Source organism: Chiloscyllium plagiosum, chromosome 39, assembly GCF_004010195.1.
Source record: "Chiloscyllium plagiosum isolate BGI_BamShark_2017 chromosome 39, ASM401019v2, whole genome shotgun sequence".
NCBI classification, from domain to species: domain Eukaryota; kingdom Metazoa; phylum Chordata; class Chondrichthyes; order Orectolobiformes; family Hemiscylliidae; genus Chiloscyllium; species Chiloscyllium plagiosum.
Genome location: NC_057748.1, coordinates 21202266 through 21221757, shown reverse-complemented (window position 1 = coordinate 21221757; position 19492 = coordinate 21202266). Strand labels below are relative to the sequence as shown.

General features: G+C 38.3%; 1 protein-coding gene across 6 annotated transcripts in view; it reads left to right on the top strand.

Annotated features, from left to right (window-relative positions):
• The first annotated feature begins 545 nt into the window (after nucleotides 1-545).
• Nucleotides 546-19492, top strand: part of LOC122542333 (putative RNA-binding protein Luc7-like 2) — a 67239-nt gene continuing 48292 nt past the window's right edge. For 2 of the 6 annotated variants that reach the window (XM_043679999.1, XM_043679998.1), the window contains exons 1-2: nucleotides 725-858; nucleotides 15275-15345. Coding sequence is in view for 3 of the 6 variants with exons in the window: in XM_043679992.1 (XP_043535927.1) it covers nucleotides 798-858; nucleotides 15275-15345 (132 nt within the window). In the remaining 3 variants the exon portion in view is untranslated. Of the gene's footprint in view, nucleotides 859-2390; nucleotides 2478-15274; nucleotides 15346-19492 lie in introns of all 6 variants that reach the window. The other 4 variants (XM_043679994.1, XM_043679993.1, XM_043679995.1 and 1 more) reach the window with 3 other exon arrangements.

Genomic DNA, 19492 nt, shown 5'->3' with positions numbered 1-19492 from the left:
GCTGGTGATGGCATTGATTGACATGGGGCAGTGGTTAGATCATCTCTTATTGGAGGCGGTCACTGCCTGGCATTTGTGTAACACAATTGTTACTTACCCTTTGACAACCCAAGTTTGGATATTGTTGCATTAAACGTAGGCTGAGAACAAATGTACTATAAAGATTTAATATGCATCTGTGAGGAAGCTGGTGGATCATAATAAACTCAGTGCCAACCATTTCAAACATTAGGTTTCCTGCCAGTTGGGAAAGCTGTTACCAGAAATGATGGGCTAGGAAGATTTGGGAATTTATTTTGTCTACCAATCATTGATTCCAATGAGCTTGCCCAATTAACTGGCCTCTCTCTTCCCCTCTCCTCCCCAGAAGGAGGAAGGTGCCACTTTCAAGAGTTTGGGGTCATTAAAGAGTAAAACACACAATGTGCAGCTGTGTGTATGTTAAAGAGAAATGTCTCAGGACCTACAGTCGGACTGTTCCATTATTCGCCAGGTCCCCTTCCCTCCCCCGTGCAATGTTTGAACTTGGTGGAGTCCCCGTCACGAGCCGGGGCCGTTGGCCGTGACGTCAGTTCCGGCCTAGCGGCTCGAGACGAGGGCGCTGAGCTCGAGCAAAAACAAGAGGCGGAAAAATAAAATATCCCTCGATGCAAACCAGCGGCTTTGGACGTTTTGAAAGGAAACAAAAAATCTGCAGCAAATCGGATCACTTTAGTAGCTAGCGGTATCTGCTTTTTTTTTCCCGGCTTTAAAAAAAAAATTGTGCGGCGGATCCTCTAAAAGCCAGAGAAAAAAAAATGTCGGCACAGGCCCAAATGCGAGCTATGCTCGACCAGCTCATGGGGACATCCAGGGACGGTAAGCGCGATAATGGCGAACGTTTATCCTTACTGCTGTTGAAAACCGAGTGTTTCCTTGTTGAATCGCAGTAAACATGTCCGCTGTAAAGAATCCGGCCAATATGGTGGAAAGAAGCCTAGTGTCCGCCCCTGTGCCCCGCCCCACGTGATTGACGTGCGCATCTAGGCCAATGGGCGGCGGCGTCTGCCTGGAGTGACCGTGGCTATGTCCAATGGGCAGCGGCCTCTACCTGGAGGGCTAGCGTCCCAAGCCAGTGGGGACGCGCGCGCCAGTAGGCTGGCCAATTGGCGGAACGGACGTCGCCGGCTGCATGGAGGAAGGCGGGGCCTCGGGGCGCGACCGGGCGCCGTGAAGGGCGGTTGATGGGGCGGCTGGGGGTCTTGGTGAATGGTTCCCGAGAATGGCTGAGCTAAATCTTCGCAGAATAATGAACCGCAAACGGTGGAAACTTCAAAACAAAGACATAAGTAGCTTGCGAAACTCGGCAAGTGTGACCGCATCTGTGGGAAGACAGCAGAGTCTGATGAAAAGTTATCGGACACCAAACGATAATTCTGTTTTCTTCTCATAGTTGCTGTCAGACCGGCTGAGTTTCGCCAGTAATTTCTGTTTTTGAGTCAGTTCTTTGCCTTTCTCTCTCTCTCTCTCTCTCTGTATCGGGAAATATACTTTCACCAGGGGCAGCTTCCATTGATCTGGTTCACCCCTCCTTAATTGCGTACTCATGTAGGGTATGCATTTACAAACTCAAGGTTATGGGAGATTATACAGAAATTCTGGGAAAACTGCAGATCTGAAATTATTTCTGGTGTTGCGTTGTAGAGTAATTCTCTTCTGATATCACTCTTTCCCGTTCCCATTTTAGTTCATGTGGTTTTGTCTATAATAAGCTTTCACTTTTTTGCATCTCGCAAATAAACCTCATCCTGCACCTGTGACACGTTTTACATTGGCCTTTAATTGCTGCCACTCTGGCAGGAAAATTCCTTCTTGTCTTAGTTTTTGGGGTCATTACAGAATTTTTAAAAACGGTGCGAATGTATATATGTTCAAAGGAGAAGTGTCTGGGGACGAGCAGTCGGACTGTTCCATTCTTTGCCTGGTCCCCTCCCTTCAAATGTCATTCACCACATGCATTGTGTCTTAAGTGCCTTTTATGCAGTTTAACGGGTGTTGTCAATGACAGGATTCATACAGTAATTACTACAACCTGCTTGTTTAACTGGTACAGTTGTCACTATTATGTCTTTGCAATCATTCTTAGGTGATCAATATGACATCAAATCTCTTGCACCTATGAAATATCTGACTCGGGTGAAGGATTTTTTAAAAAATTTCTGATCTTAGTCTGTATCTTTCTGCAACACTGGATCATACTCTGTTTGATCAATAATAAAGACTGTATTGCATCAGGACCAAAAGAAAAGATTTTAAAAAGCAACCAGTTAGCAAGGATTAGGACCAGCATTTGATAACCCTTTGATTTTTTTCTATATTTCTTTTGTCTTTCTAAATCTTTGTTTAAACAGTGAGTGCTGAAGACATCGGGGGTAAATGGCTTGGAGAGGAGTTACCAACGGTATGAGGGAACTAAATTAACACATACAGCTGAAGTGGTGAGAGTCCCTCTTTTAAAGTCACCATAACTCCATCTGTCTGTCACTAGTGAAGACAATCTGATAATTCCCGAGTAACGTTACTTGAGAATGTAATGAGAAGTAAATTGTATTCTAGAACTATACTAATTTCTGACCAGGGATAACTGCTGTCTTGATAATTTTTACCTAATTTGCAGAGGGAATATGGAGATGTTCTGACAATACGTTTCTGTCAAAAGTGCACTAAAAATGAGAAAAAACAAGTAAGTTTTCTTTGAAAACTTCATTTGAAATGTGTTACATCACAAAATGCAGATGCCAGGTTTTGGGATCTTAAGGTTTGATTGCCTGGTAAGCAATGGAAATTTTCATTTGTAATAGGGATTTCCATTACTCACGAGCTGGGTCTGATCCTGAAAATCTTCATCTATCTCTTATAATCCAAGTTAGTCCAAGCAATAAAGCCTAAACAAAATACTGCGGATGCTGGAAAGCTAAAATAAAAGTGAGTAGTGCTGGACGTACTGAGGTCAGTTGCATCTGTGGAGTGAGAAACAGTTCACATTTCAGATTGAGCTGACTTGTCATCAGAAATTTTATCTTGACATGATACAATAACTGTTTCTTTCCACAGATGTTGTAAGACCTGTTGAGTCTTTACAGCAGTTTTTTTTCTTGGTACACAATTCCTGCCCTGTTTTACAACTCAGCTAATTGACTCAAATCGATAATGCTGAAAGTGTATTATAAAAGCAAGGTCATGGCTGTGGTAGAATTTAATGTTTGGATCGCAATCTATCTTCTGAGTATTTTGAATTTTTTTTATATGGGTATGTATTCTTTTAAACAATTGCTCTGTTTAAAAATGTTTGACAAAATACATGTAATGATTGGCAAATTCAGGAGTAAGTCATTCAGAGCTAACCTTTCAAGGGAAATGTTACTTGGTCAATGTTCTACTGGTCTTGGAAGTTGAATCCAACTGAAGACCTGTTAATTTGTCATGGCTTAATAGATAATTGCATGTTGCTGCCTTGATATTGGATTGACTCTTGCATTGTATAATGCACTTGCAGATTCAGAACCCCAGGTCTGTAGTCTACCTTTCATATATTGGTAATGAATAATTTCACTAATGGATGTTATAGCTTAGGATTTTGTCAATTCTCACTTTGAGGTGATCCGCACCAATGAAGCAGCAATGAGGGTACTGTCTTCAGTTTCACCTCCAGTATTTACAAAGCAAACAATCTGATTGGATGTCTCTCTCCTCCACCCTTGCACTTACAATTCAGACAAAGACCATATTTGTGTCTCAGTTATTTTTCATTTTTCTGAGGAAATTTACACCAAACATATCTTCTAAATATCCATATTTATAAAGTTCTTGGTTTTTAGTATTAAGTGAGTTGGTGTGACAAACTTGTAAACTAAAATTCGTAATTTTCTTTTGGTTTCTTGGATTTTTGTTAAGTCCAGCAAAAAGCATGTATTGAGCGAATAATAACATGATCTTGAATTTGTGAATTGACTTATTAGAAGTCAATGATCTGTCAGTTGACAATTAGTGATTTTAGCTTGGTATTAGGTACATTATTCCTGGCCTCCATTACCTGAATTTTGTTTGTCTTGAAGATGAAAAGAAACATTATTAAAATTTGAAGAGATCAGGGTGGATTTCAGATCGTGAGTGGATAATTAAACCATGGGTCAGAAATTTAATTTGATCTCCATTTCAAAAGTATACAGTCTGTCCTTATTTTTACATGGTATTGATTCTACAATTTAAGTTGTTATCAAGCCTAAGCTCTGACCATTTGTGAAGCAGAAACAGTTTCCCAAAACTTCAGAGTTATTTTCCTGGCCACACAGAGGAACTAAGATGCAAAAGTGAAGCTTCATTTAAGAGAGGAGGATGTCATCATGTGGAAACAAGTTTAGATTAGCCATTTCAATAAACAATATTAACATTTCAAGTTTTTTTTTTAATTGGAATTGGTGAATATCTGAAGAAGTTCCTAAAAATCAACAGTGACAAATGTAAAGGGGTGACAATTAGTGCAGTCCAAATTAACTTTGGAATCGGGCGTTCAGCCATTTAGACCACTACCATTGTTTTAATGCATTGGATAGTCCCTTGTGTTTCAGTTATTTTGAAAAGTAAGAAAGGATAACCTTGCTCAAGTTGGGTCGGTACACTTGACTGAGGTGGGAGGCAGAGGTGTTATAATAATGTCACTGAACCAGTAATCCAGAGTCTCAGGCTATTGTTCTGAGGACATTGGCTCAAATCCTGCCATGGCAAATGGTAAAATTTGAATTCAGTAAAAATCTGGAATTAAAAGCTAGTCTAATAGCAACCATCAATTGTAAAAATCCATTGTTCTTTGTAGGGAAAAAACTTTTGTCCTCACTTGGTCTGATCTGCATGTGACTACAAAGCTATAGCAATACGATTGACCCTGAAATGGCCTTGAGCATCACTCATTCAAAGGACAACTTGGGATGGGCCATAAGTGCTAGCCTTTGATGGTGATGTCCACATCCCATACAAGAATTGGAAAAAAATGTATTCTGTTCATAAAGTCATAGATTTATATAGCATGGTCACTGAATGTGGCATAGGGGCATCTTAGGAGCTATATCATAACCTGATTGATTGGATGTCATCACCAGAATGATGAATGAAAATGATCTCGCTGATAATGTATCTCGTTTCTGATAAAAACCAATTGGAAAAAGTGCTGCATTGATGGGGAAATAAAGAAACTGGAGCACTGGGGAGTAAAACTTGACACAGTATTGTAGGATTACTGGATGCTAATTAGAAAATGTAAACAAATACTGTTTAAAAGCAAAACACTGTAAATAAAAGCAAGCTGTGCTGTGCATACTGAGATCAGTTACATCTGTGGACAGATGCAGGTTGAGCTGATTTTTCATCACATTGTGAATAAAAATTGATCTGGTGGATGTTTTTAGTTTTAAAATTTCGGTGGAAAGAATGGTGTTACCACTAATGAATTCCTGAAATTTTTGGGGTCGAGAACCTTTTAGGCATAAGAATCTTTTAGGATTTTTCCTGCCCTAATGTTTTTCCATTCTGTCTCTCCGAGAAGAGTATTTCAATTGTTGGCTCATTTAATTATAGTTAATTAAATATTAAATTTATGGGTTGGCCTTGAAGTTCTACCTGTCAGTATATTGCATTCTTATTTCTCAAGAAGTGAAAATGACAATGGGGAAAATAAGGGAAGTAAGTATAGCCACTGCTGCTTTTCTACTATCCAGCTATTAATGTTATTCATTGGACGTGTAATTCTGTGTGTTTTACTGTGTGTTCTAGTGTCTAGTGGAATTTGCAAAAACTTCTTCAAGTTGTAAAGAGTGACTGTCTTGTTTTAAAGTTTACTACAAAAGTTTACGCTGGTAAATTTTTAAAATGGGATATACATTACAAAAATGAACCATTTGGCCAACCAATCTGTGCTAGTGCTTATGCTTCATGTCAGCCTCTACCCATCATGTCTCATCTAAATCTACAAACTCCTCTCTCTTTTATGTTGTCTAGTTTTCCTCAAATGCATCCGTATTGTTTACTTTGACCGTCCCTATAGTAGCAAGTTCTGCATTCTCAGACTCAGCGCTCTTTGGGTAAAGGTGTTTCTTCTGAATTTTGGATTTCTTGGTGACTGTGATATTGAAGACTTCATTTAAGCTCTTTACCACAATTTGCAATGAAAAATTATTTTCTACATGTCATCCATGAAGTTATTTCAGTGACTGTCCTGTTTCTATTATGTTTCCACCTTTTGCCCATTTTTTTTTACAAACCTCATTAATCTTTCTATATTTTCTATGCAGCCCTACTTGTCTACCAGATGCTATCGTACTTCCCTCAGAAAAATCTATCCCTGTATTTAACTACTGACTGAACTCCCAATTTTTCTCTCATATCTTGGAACAGGTTGCTTTGGAGTAAAGAATCCCATTCATTATCCTTCAGTCAGTCTTTCACACTGCCCCCAGCATTGACACTGACTCGGACTGATCGGGAACCAGATTTCTGGAGACAAACAACTGTCATTTTCCTCTAACAGCTGGCTTTAGATTTCTTATAAAACAAAGCTCCATTTTATTGACAATTGAGAGAAATTTCATGGATTAAGTGGAATGTTCAAAAGGAATGAATTCTATTTAAATGTCTGGGATTGCAAAAGGTGTTACTCTTAATTTTAGAAAGCATTTAAACTAGTTAAGAAAGGGAACAGTGTACACGGTAGATACATTTACAGGTAGCTTTACTGACCTAGATTATTAAATACATTTTAAACACTATGAATACAGGAAGCATATAGGAATGATGAATAAATGAAAGTAGGTTGATGTGAGATTTTACATTGTTTTATGTATGTGTTAGGCATGTTGAAACAAGTAGTTAGAATTGTAACCTTATATAGAGTGTTAAAATGGGATGCATTTTTGAGAATTAGTTTGATGAAAGCTGTTAGGCAGGAATTCACTGAAAAGATTGCAAGTAATTCAGATACGATAGAGGAACTTGAAGAGGATGTGGGCTACTACTATTAACTATGAAAATCTAACAACTAGGGGAGACTGGATTTTGCCCCATTAGATTCAAGTAGTCCAAATAGGGCCTAATTGAAGGTCCGAAATAAAATCAAAGCGTTGGAGAAACTCAGCAGGTCTTTCAGCATCTGGAGAGAGAAAAACAAGAGTTTGTGTTTCAATTTTATATAACTTGTAGAACTGATTATTGATCATTTTTAGAGACCCCAGGTAGATATCTATACTTGATGAATATGGAAACAGATTGCAAATAATTTTAGTATAAAATGCCAATTTTGATGCTTTTAATTTTTCTGGAGTTGAGTGGCATAATGGTTTACCTCCTGTGTAAAGTCAATGGGAAAAAAATGTTGAAGTATGAAATCTTTCTTGTCCCGGTATGTTAATGAAAAGGGATAATAGATAAGGCTAACGATAGTCATATATTCGATCTAATACTTAGTAATGATCCTGATCTTCTGTTTGTGTGGGGTAACATCTGGGTGACCATGACTGCAACATTAGATGGTTCTGATGGTTGGAATAACTGAAGGTAATGAGAATCTGCAGCTTGCAAAAGATTTCAGAAGAGCAACTTTCATAAAATGGTAGACAATTTGGCATGAAAAAACTAAGACCCTCTACTGGGTGGCATTCAAACCAATCTAGAATAAAGATTGAACCAAGATAAAAAACAGTCGAAGACAGATACATAGCACAATTGCAGCAGAATGGTAATGTGATTGGACTAATATTCCAAAGAACCAGGCTAATTCTTAGGGAACGCCAGATCAAATCCTACTACAGCAGCTGGAATAAAAGCTAGTCTAGGGGGGACTGGGACAATTAACATCATAAATAAAAACCCATCTTGTTTATTAATGCTCTTAAGGGAAGTAAGTCAGCCAGCCTTGCCTGGTCTGGCCGACATGTAGCTATGGACCACTGGGACCCTTGGAACTACGTGCAAATCATTCAGTGCAATTAGGTATGCTGGCCTTGCCAATGATGTCTATATCCCTTCAAAGACAAAGCTTTTCACTGTGCCTCGGTACACGTGACAATATATTCAATTCACTTCGATGTTTTTAACAGTTAAGGGAAGGGGGAAGATCGCATGAAAAAGCTAAGATATCTGATTTTTTAAAAAAGACATAAAATATAAACAAATTATTTGTTTGACATTTTATTTGGTCCAAGGTGTTATGTAAGTGCAAGTTGTTTTAAATTAAACACACCTAATACTCAACTGAGTGTCATGAATAACAAAACAAAAGTTGCTTTAGATCAACCAATAGTCTAATGACAAAAGAGAATCACAGAATTGTGGAAGGAATTGAGAAAGCCTTTTCAGTTATGTGAATAATTGGAGAAGTGTTGAAGACTATATAGGACCCCTAAACCTATGGCCTCTAGTTCTGGATTCCTCCCGCCCTCGAACAAGACCTTGTCTATTTACCCTGTCAATGCCCCTCAAGATTTTCTAAACCTCTATAAGGTCACCCTTCAGCTTCAGACACTCCAGAGAAAACAGCCCTAGCCTATTCAACCTCTTCCTATAGCTCAAATCCTCCAACCCTGGCAACATCCTTGTAAATCATTTCTAAACCCTTTCAAGTTGCACAACATCCTTCCAATATGAAGGAGACCAGAATTGCATGCAATATTCCAAAAGTGGCCGAATTAATGTCCTGCACAGCCGCAATATGACATTCCAACTCCTATACTCAATACCCTGACCAATAAAGGAAAGCACACCAAACGCCGCCTTCACAATCCTATTCACCTGCGACTCTACATTGAAGGAGCTATAAACCTGCACTCCAAGGTCTCTTTGTTCAGCAACACTCCCCAGGACTTTACCATTAAGTGTATAAGTCCTGATAAGATTTGCTTTCTCAAAATGCATTATCCTGCATTTATCTAAATTAAACTCCATCTGCCACTCCTCAGCCCATTGGCCCATCTGATCAAGGTCCCATTGTAATTCGAGGTAACTTCACTGTCCACTACATCTCCAATTTTGGTGTCATCTGCAAACTTACTAACTATACTTTTTAAGCTTGCATCTATATCATTTATATAAATGATGAAATGTAGTGGGCCCAGTACCGATCCTTGTGGCACTCCCTGGTCACAGGCCTCCAATCTGAAAAACAACTCTGCACCACCACCGTCTGTCTTCTACCTTTGAGCCGGTTTTGTATCCAAATAGCTAGTTTTCCCTGTGAGATCTAACCTTGCCAACCAGTCCCCCCATGGGGAACCTTGTCAAACACCTTACTGAAGTCCATATAGATCACATCTACCACTCTGCCCTCATCAATCCTCTTTGTTATTTCAAAAAACTCAATCATGTTTCTGAGACATGATTTCCCTTGCATAAAGCCGTGTTGACTATCACCAATCAGTCCTTGCCTTTCCAAATACATGTACATCCTGTCCTTCAGGATTCCCTCCAGCAACTTGCCCACCACCAATGTCAGGCTCACTGGTCTATAGTTCCTGGCTTGTCCTTACCACCTTTCTTAAAATAGTGGCACCACGTTAGCCAATCTCCAGCCTTCCAGCACCTCACCTGTGACTATTGATGATACAAATATCTCAGCAAGAGGCCCAGCAATCACTTCCCTAGCTTCCCACAGAGTTCTCGGGTACACCTGATCATGTCTTGGGGATTTATCCACTTTTATCTGTTTCAAGACATCATTGATTGCTCTGCCATCTACTTTTGCCAATCCTCTCGTTTTTTCTTTAATGTAGTTTCACCCCATCTCCTGTACTTCCCAAATCCCACTAAGACTTGTTCTCTCCCTCTTTATTTAGATTTTCAAAAAAATAGCAGACACTTAATTTCATTCAAAGAAGTGTTAAACCTTGTGTCAGAACCAGAGGGGAAATAGGTTATGTGGGTTACCTTGGTGTAAAATGATTATATATCTGATGCATAAGTAACAGATCAGCAATTGGTGCTTGTCCCTGACAGTAATGACTTGGATAAAAATTTTTATTTGCAGGTAGACATTTCCTGGTAAATTTAAGCTATGATTATGCCAATTTCTTTACAGGTTAAAAACAGTAACGACATGACAACCTGAGTCAGCCCACAAAGTGCTAATATTTCTCTTTAGATGACTGATTTATATTTATATCAGTTTTTGAATTGCAGTTCTTAGACAAAAAGACTGAGTTGTCTCTTTCTGAGAATGTAGACCTCAAGTATGACCCTTTGTGGATCAGGTATTACCCACACAATATTAGAACTTCTATCCACGCAGTCTGCTGCACCTTTTGTAATGAACAGCTAGCAAACGGAGCTAGAATTCTTATCTCATGGAAGTTTTTGCATGATTTGGTAGTATTCTTGCATTTGAGTCAGAATTCTGAGTTCAAATTCCAAAACATGCTTAAACATGTGATCTTGTCTGGGTAAATGCTGCATTGTTTTTTGGATGAAATGTTAAACTGAGGCTTCAAAGGATTTAAAGAAGATTCAAAGGAAAGAGGGAGTTCTTTGGGCGTCATGGTTGACAACTGTCCTCCAGTTAACCACCACAAACCGGTTACCTGTTAATACAATTCTTGTTTGTTTTATAGAGTCATAGAGATGTATAGCACAGAAACAGACCAACTTGTCCATGCCAACCAGATATCCTAACCTAATCTAGTCCCATTTGCCAGGCACTTGGCCCATATCCCTCTAAACCCTTCCTATTCATATACCCATCCAGATACCTTTTAAAGGCTGTAAATGTACCAGCCTCTACCATTTCGTCTGGCAGTTCATTCCATACACGCACCACACTCTGCATGAAACCCTAAACCTATGCCCTCTAGTTCTGGACTCCCCCAAATTAGAGAAAAGACCGTGTCTATTTCTCCTATCCATGCCCCAAATGATTTTATTAACCTCTATAAGGTCACCCCTCAGCCTCTGACGCTCCAGGTAAAATAGTCCCAAACCTATTCTGCATCTCCCTATAGCTCAAATCTTCCAACCCTGGCAACATTCTTGCAAATCTTTCTGGACTTTTATTTTGTGCAGACTGACTGACTGTCATGTGTGATTACAAAATACCAGTAACAACATTCCAAAAATCATCAGTTAATTGAAGAGCACTGTTAACTTGGTTAGCTGCTGGGCAATGTGTAAGAGGACAAAATTTGAGGAGTACAGATACATATATCTCTGTGGATTGAGAGGATGGAGGAGATTGCTGATATGGAGGGCAAAGTTGTGGAAGGATTTTAAAGTGACAATAAGAACCAAGTGCTGACAAACTGGTTTTATGTTATTCAAAGTACAATGTGCGAGGTGGAAAATTCACATTTACAGCTGTACTGTTGACTTCTGATATTAGAGGTTAACTCATAACTTTTTGTATTTGGGAGTTCCTGACTGAAATATTGGGTTACCAAAGTAGAAAGTACATTCCAGAGCAATGATTAATCATATATGGAAGTTTATAATTTTAGATCAAACAAGTCCTCTACCTTGTTACTGCATCACTAACTGGCAAGATCCCAAGAATGTTGCCAATCAAGATAGAAAACAATATTATGAACGGATCCTGCAGCTGATATTAGTAGTCATTTTTAAAGGATGGGATGTGAATGTGTTATGTGGGCTCTTGGAAAAGAAATTGTAATTAGACCGTGAACCACTAGAGTACATGTATCAAAACAGAGCTCTTTTGGATTGTTTGTAAATGGTTGTAATGCCCTTGTAATTGCTGTTCACGTTAAATGGAGCTCCTGTCCTTGTGGAGCATGATCAGAGCTGCATATTGGCATTTGGCGCTATTAACTTTTTTTAATAGGCCACTTCATGAAAGGACATACGTGCATGAAATCATATTGTGGACCAACAGTATTATATCACTATTACCCTTTTCTGATAGGTAGCATGCAATCACACAACAGCCTGGAATATACCATCAGGCCTTGTTCCAGCTTAAACAAAATAATGCTTCGCCAGTGTACAAAAATATTTAAAGATGTGACATTCAACAATAAAATTTTGAAGGGAGCATTGGTGATGTGGTACTTATGAGGTTCTGACTGTGTGCAGAGGTAGCATTGCTGTATGTTAAATCTTAAATTCCCTGACAGTTTAGCCCACTGAGAAATAGACTTTTAACAGTCATTTCTAAGATTTGAACATAGAAGATATTCTAACTCTGAACTGACTGAGAGGACAGTTATTGGTGCAGTGTCACATTTGATAGCTTTACTGAGATCATCCACTAACTCACTTGATCCTTAAATGGTCAACCTGACCAATTCTATGCTTCATCAGTGGTAGACACTCTGGTTTATAGAAAGCTTCTATATTAAAACCCTTCAATGAAAGTGCCTTGTCCAGTGGTCATTGTTTGGGTGTGGCATTTTTGTTAGTTATCTACTGAGACACTGCATGTGCCTTTTGAAAAAGTTCATTGAGCATTATTCAGGCCTATCATTCACTTTAGTGAGACATCTAATTGGTAAGTATGTGGACTTCTTTAACTGAGCAGTTTTTTTTCATAAATATATGGAAGTACATGTGAAAATGTATGTCTGTGATGCTTGTTTAAATGGATTGTCTTGTTTTGTTGGTCCATGAAATTAATTGTGTAAATTTGTTGTTCATATCACTTTACCCTTCCACACCTTCCAAACGCAAAACAAAATGTATTCTTCATAGAAATAAATCAAATATTATGGCTTCTAAAGAACCTCAAAATTCTGCGCTGATCAGAACAAATGGCAGCATGGTGGCTCAGTGATTAGTACTGCTGCCTCACAGCACCAGGGACCTGGGTTCGATTCCAGCCTCTGGTGACTATTTGTGTGGAGTTTGTACGTTCTCCCCATGTCTGCGTGGGTTTCTTCCGGGTGCTCCGGTTTCCCCCCTCAATCCAAAGTTGTGCAGGTTAGGTGAATTAGCCATGCTAATTTGCCCATAATGTGCAGGGACTTGTAGGTTAGGTGTATTAGTCAGGGGTAAATACAGGATAATAGGGTAGGGGAATGGGTTTGGGTGGGTTACTCTTTGGAGGGTTGGTGTGGACTTGTTGGGTTGAAGAGCAGTTTCCACACTAGGGATTCGAAGATTCTAAGACTTCAAAAATGTTTCTCCCTCCTCACCCTGACACCAACAACCCAACTCGCGCTCTCAAGCGTACACACAGACTCTCTCTCTATTGGAGGAAAAATGTGACTGAATGCTGAGTGACCAAACACTGATGCATTTCCATCTTCCAATCAGAGACGAAAATCAAGCTGTTTATAGTATCATCCACTGGCTGAAGTCTGGAAATTAGTCAGTAGGCCTTTAAGAAGTAAATAACCATCTAAAGTATTGAGAACACTGCCTCTGTTCAGTTCAAACCTTCTGAGAAGTATAACTAAAGTCTCCACGAGTGATGAGTTTTTTTTCTTTTAAATTGGTTTCATCAAATAGGAAATGCTGGCAAGTCACGTGTGTAGTTATGGTAACATTATTTTAGTAAAAAAGAAACACCTAAATATGCGGAATGCCTGTATCACCAAAGAAGTAAAATATGTGCATCCATCAAAAAATATTGTGCTTTTGGGCGTAATATTTATTTATCAACAAATGTGCAGAAGTATAAAGATGTAACTGTATATACCACGCAAATGCATATTGAGAGTGCATGCCCAAGCATCTCTGCTCATTTTTAAACTTATAATCAGAAATCTACATCAATATTCCCATTTAGTTGCAAATGCCTAGTGTATAAATTGCACAGCTTTATTTTGTTATGCTATATACACTTGGTTTTAGAAGTGCTTCTCACCTTAGTTGATCTCTCATAGAGGGAAGTTGCAACTAAATTGTAGTCATTAAATGAAGCAGTGGTTGAGGTAAACAAAACCAAAACACACCACATTGATTTGATTCACATATTACAGTGTCTCTTTGTTATTATGAATTCCTACTTTTTTTTCTTGTTCATAAAATGGGTGCATCACTGGCAGGGCCAGTGTTTGTTGACCGTCACCTTCAATAATGAAAGGGCATAAATGCAGCATATATGTTTATGATGGCAGTTTCTATATAAATGCAAACAAAGGACTGAATGGAAAACGTTGTCAGGAATTGTGAGCTAAGTAAAAATTTTAATATGTATTTTACTGCAGCTACTAACCAACTCAGCAGTCTTAAAACAGTGGACAGCAGTTTGAGTATGCATTAACAGCTCTTAGGAATTTCGATGCTATAGTTATTGTAATTCGATGGTATGGTTCCACCAAAGCACCTCTTTGGGAAGGTTCAGTTTTGTTGATGATCTTTTCAAAATTTCTATCCTTAAAGTTAGGAGGCCCACGATCATGTAGTCTTTGATTCACAAGACTGGCAAAATACAGATTTTGAAAGTATCAGTACAAGAGAAGAGTCAACTCACAAGCAAACTAATGACTTTAGTGGAGTATAAAGCAGAAACATCTGTTGTTGAAAATGAATATTTCTGGAGACTTTTTGAAGGTCAGCTTCACTGTCATTCAAAGCATATTACTGCATCATGTCAGATAATATTTGTCACCAGAATTGGTTCAATGAGACAATGTACTAAAATATATTTTCAGAAGAAATTATGAATTTTTGCTCAATTTGTTGTCGATTGATTCACTGATGTTAACAGTGTTCTGTGGTGAACTTTATGTAGAAATGATCAAAGCCGCATAACCCCACAATTTTTAAAAATTTCTCTGAACAACCTTTGTAAAGTCATTCATTGACCTATGTTCCTAATAGCTTTTTAAAGAAGATAAATGGTTGCACTATAGGGCAATGAAAATCCTACGCTACCGTTGAAAGTCACGCTGATGTGGAGTAAACACTTGGCAGTGCGAGATTGCAGAATTATCTCTTCTCCCTCTTCCTGCTTTGATTTAGTAACAAATTTGAAATCTTATATCATGGTTTTTTTTGGGTGGTGAGAAGTCAGAATTGACTTTGTGATACTTAAAAGTTACAGTAACTAGGGGAAATATGGAACTGTCTGTAAAACTTTGTAAACTGTCAATTACGGCAAGTCAAAATTTGATTATCTAACCTGGAAGGAAAAGAGTCCTTTTATATTTAAAGCATTTGGGTTGCATATAATTACAAAGATTTTTTTTTTCCTCCCTCCAGGACATGTAATATTGCAGTTAGATGCATTGTTGAATTTGCTGGGCGTTACTCTTTTTTTTCCTATACAAACTGAACAATTTGGCCCCTTGTTTTATTTATAAAGGTTCAGTGTATCTTTGCCTGCCTACTTCAATCTGCAAGGGATTTACAGAAACACCCCGCGTTCATCGAGCCGTGAGTCATGACTAATTTTTCCAGCTGTGTTAATAAATGTGGACAAGGAAACAGTCAATTTTCATAGCTGCAATATACAAAGATACAGTGTACACAAGAATGGAAAATGAGTAAACTGCACTGCAGTAGCAACCTTGGCCAGACCAATTTGATATGTAGGTTTACTTCAATTTTGGGGGAATCAATAGAAAAGATACTACTGCTAACCTGCATGCAGCAATTTGAGACCACTAGATTTAAACTGGGACACGTATATGCTAGATACATTCTGTGATTTAATTGCATTGTTTGCTCATATCAAAAAAACAAATTCTGTAATATTTGGTCAAGATTTGCCACATCTTTTATTGCTATGGGTTTGAATGCAAGTTTGCCATTTTTTGGGTAATTAGAATTGGTTTTTCACTCACTGAAGCTGTTTTTTTCAGAGAGAAGGTGATACCAAACATGAATTGACTTGGCTGTGCAATACAGCTGTAGCTCCTGGTCTAAAACAAAAGCCTGCAAAGTTACTTCATCTGAAATTAAACATTCATCTTGAGTCAGGGTTGTACTTTAAAAGTATGAATATCATACACTGACTAAAATCACATTGATAGGCCATACAAGCAGAACAGTCACTAGTGTTGTCCAAGCTGTTGTAATGAAGGCACAATCTTAATTAAATCCTGTTAATACAAATCTGGAAAATCCTGCCATGTCATATCTGAGGGAATGCAGGATTTGTATTTCATCAGATGTATGTGAAAAGCAAACTATCCAAGAAATTATGACTGTGTTTCATATTGTAGGAAAACTGAGACAGTTTCTTCTCTCCCTCAGTGAGTACAGCTGTGTAGAACAGGGCAAATTTTACAGACTGATCAGCTCTATTCGTGTACATCCTACTGTCATGCTTTTCTGCAAAGGGAAGGGAGAGATGATCTTTTGAGTTGACTGTTCTAGTCATAGGTATCCAAAGTTATCAAATGTGCTGAGGAGCAGTGATCTGATTAGTTTCTGCAAAATAAAAATTTGTCAATTACTAATGGACAGAACTGCACAGATTCATCAAAATAAATACACAAATTTGATCCCTGATGCAGAACTATAGCTGGGCACATCCATTGCTCCCATAAAACTCAACTAATGTTTTTGCTAGTTCATGGGGGAGTTTTCTTGTTGTGTTTTAGTTCTAGTATCCTTAGTTCTAGTTTTTTTTTTGCTCCTCTGAGTTTACTTGGATCTGGCGCTCTGAACCTGGAATTGACATTCTTGTTTAGTATTTCTAAAATTGTGTATTGTGAATGTAAACCAGTTTAGAAAACTTCACAATAAGTGCTTTGATCAATTTGTTAGACAAATGAAAATAATGCAAACCAAGGTATTGCACTCCATCAGAGTTTATGTTAGCCTATGCCTATATTTTCTCACAGGAGTTTTCTGGTTTAGGTACAGTTGAAAGTAATAACATCACTCCTGAAAGGCAATTTTTTCTGAGAAGTTGAAAATATTCAGTGCTTTTGTGCCTTTTTCACTCCAGCCACACAAGCAGAAATTGTCCCTTCCAAAATTCTGCAATGTGCATTTCATCTATCTCTTGGTGGAGAGTAAGCTGGGAGAAGAGAAATTCCCTGTCTTTCCAAAGACATACAACTTGTGTTCTGTCCATTCATGTTTAAAAAAATCTTAATGCCATGCACGCTACACATTGCTCATCCAGTGGATCCAAACAAAATAAAGAGCAATGGTATTTACTCAATGATATTATAGAAGTGATGGGGGATTGAGGGGTGGAAGGGAGTGGATAATCATTCAATATTGATTCTTGGCATTCAGCAAAACTTTCTGTAAGTTCTTAACCATCCGGTGTACTTCCTGTAATAAATAGAATCTGTAACTACCTTTTTTTAAAAATAATTGATGTTTTGCAGTAGCCCAGCTTTAAATCAAGTGGCCTTAATTGCAACAGTGTAAGAACTTAGCAGTAGGTTTATTTATGCAGTTAATGTTCTTGACCTCATAGTTCCATAAGATCAGTTATTAAACATTATTAATAAAACTGTCATTGAGTAGTGTCATAATTGCCAAGGGCATTATACATCCAAATTTCATTTTAAGGAAAAATATGTAGAACTGTTATATACAATAGCTTGGTACATAGGCATCAAACAAGGCTTGACATTGTGCTAATATGATATGTTGCACAGCAATGTTATTGGGTACATTTGTTGGTTAAGTGCAACTGTAAAATTATTTCCTTTTTTCTGTTGACTCTATAAAGGCCATTCTTTATGCTTCTGGAATGCATTTGCTACAGTTTGTGGATTATGACCATGTTCAGTTAATTAGTAAATCTGGAATTAATAACTAGCTCTGGTAATGGTGACAGTTACGTTATCACTTCTAATAAAGACACGTTTAGATTTCTAATGTCTTTATAGGAAACAAAATCTATCTAGTTTGTTTTTTACCTAGTGTGGCAGGTATGATTGCAGACCCAGGACAATGTGGTTGTCTGTCAAGTACCCTGTGACATGGTTTAGGAAGTCATTCAATTCATAGGTAATTAGAGATGGCCTCACCAGTGCTGTGCACACATTGATGGTGAAGCTATAACTAAATGACTTGCATGCCCAGTAACAGAAGCAGAATGCTGTAGACAGCTAAACAATCCTAGTCAGCAGATGTAATTGAAGCACTTCAGTCCTGCCACATTCATCATAAATGATGGTGGACAATTAAACAACTCACTGCAAGAGGAAGTTTCGTAAATATTTTCATTCCTCAGTGATGGGGGATTTCAAGACATCAGTGTGACAGATAAGCATTTGTAAGAATCTGAGTAGATAATGCTTCTGAGGTCCTTATCATTGCAGATATTGATCTGCAGCAAATTAAACACATTTCACTTAGTAGCAGGAAATGATTGATGGCACTGTGTTCTGCAACCAATGGGATTAAGAGAGGTGGAAGGGTTGTTCTCCATTGGTTGCAGTCCGACCTAGCATAAAGAAAGGTGGTACTGGTTATTGAAGGCCAGTCATTCCAACCCCATATATTGCTGCAGAAGCTCCTCAATGTTATGTGCTCGGTCCAGTGATTTCTATCTGCTTTATCAATTATCTTCCCTTCATAAGATTAGACGTGGGATTTTCATTGTACTATCAGCAATGCTCAGTACTATTTGGGACTTCTCTGATACTGAATCTAGCCCTATCCATATGCATCAAATCCTAGACAAAGCTCAGGCTTGGGCTGATAAGTGACAAGCAATATTCACACCATTCAAGAGCCATGCAAAAACCATCTCCACAAGAGAGAATCTAACTGCCACCTTTGACAATTTGGTGGCGGTCACAAAATTCCCCACTATCAATGTCCTAAGAGTTATTATTGACCAAAACTTGAATTGGACTAGCCATACTAATACCATGGCTACAAGAGTAGGCTTGGAAATTCTGTGGTAAGTAACTCACCTTACTTGCCAAAGTTTATCGCCAACTACAAGCACAAGTCAGCAATGTGATGGAATACTACCCACTTACTGAGATGAATGCGCTTTCAACAACATTTGAGTTTTAACAACATCCTGGACAAAGCAGCTTGATTTTCATCCCATTTACATCTTAAACACTGACTCGTTCAACCATTGGTGTGTAGTACCAGCAGTGTGGGTTATCTACACGATGTACAGCACCAACTCAACTGTGCTGTTTTGACAGCACTTTCCAAATTTGTAGTCTCTGCCACCGAGAAAGGCAAGTAGATGCACTTAAATGCCCACCACTTTCAAGTTCCTCTCCAAGCCATACACAATCCTGACATGGAATTATGTTAAGAACAACATTTTGGGTATATGGAAATGACATAGACAATGATAGTTCAAGAGGCATCTAACCGTCACCTCCTTAAGGGAAATTAGAGATTAACCATTACTGGCCTAGCCAGTGGCAATCACATCCCATGAAGGCATATTTTTAAAAAAGTGAGTTCCAGTGCACTTCTCTCAGTAGAGCACTCTGATGTTCTAAAGAATGAAAATTAAGTTGATCAGCATTATCTAAACCCTGCAATGTGATTTTACTGTCCATTCACTTTGAAATAGAATGTTGCATCATAATTTGTACGCTGGTGAGTTTATTTTGAGTTGACTTTCTTTGTGTTT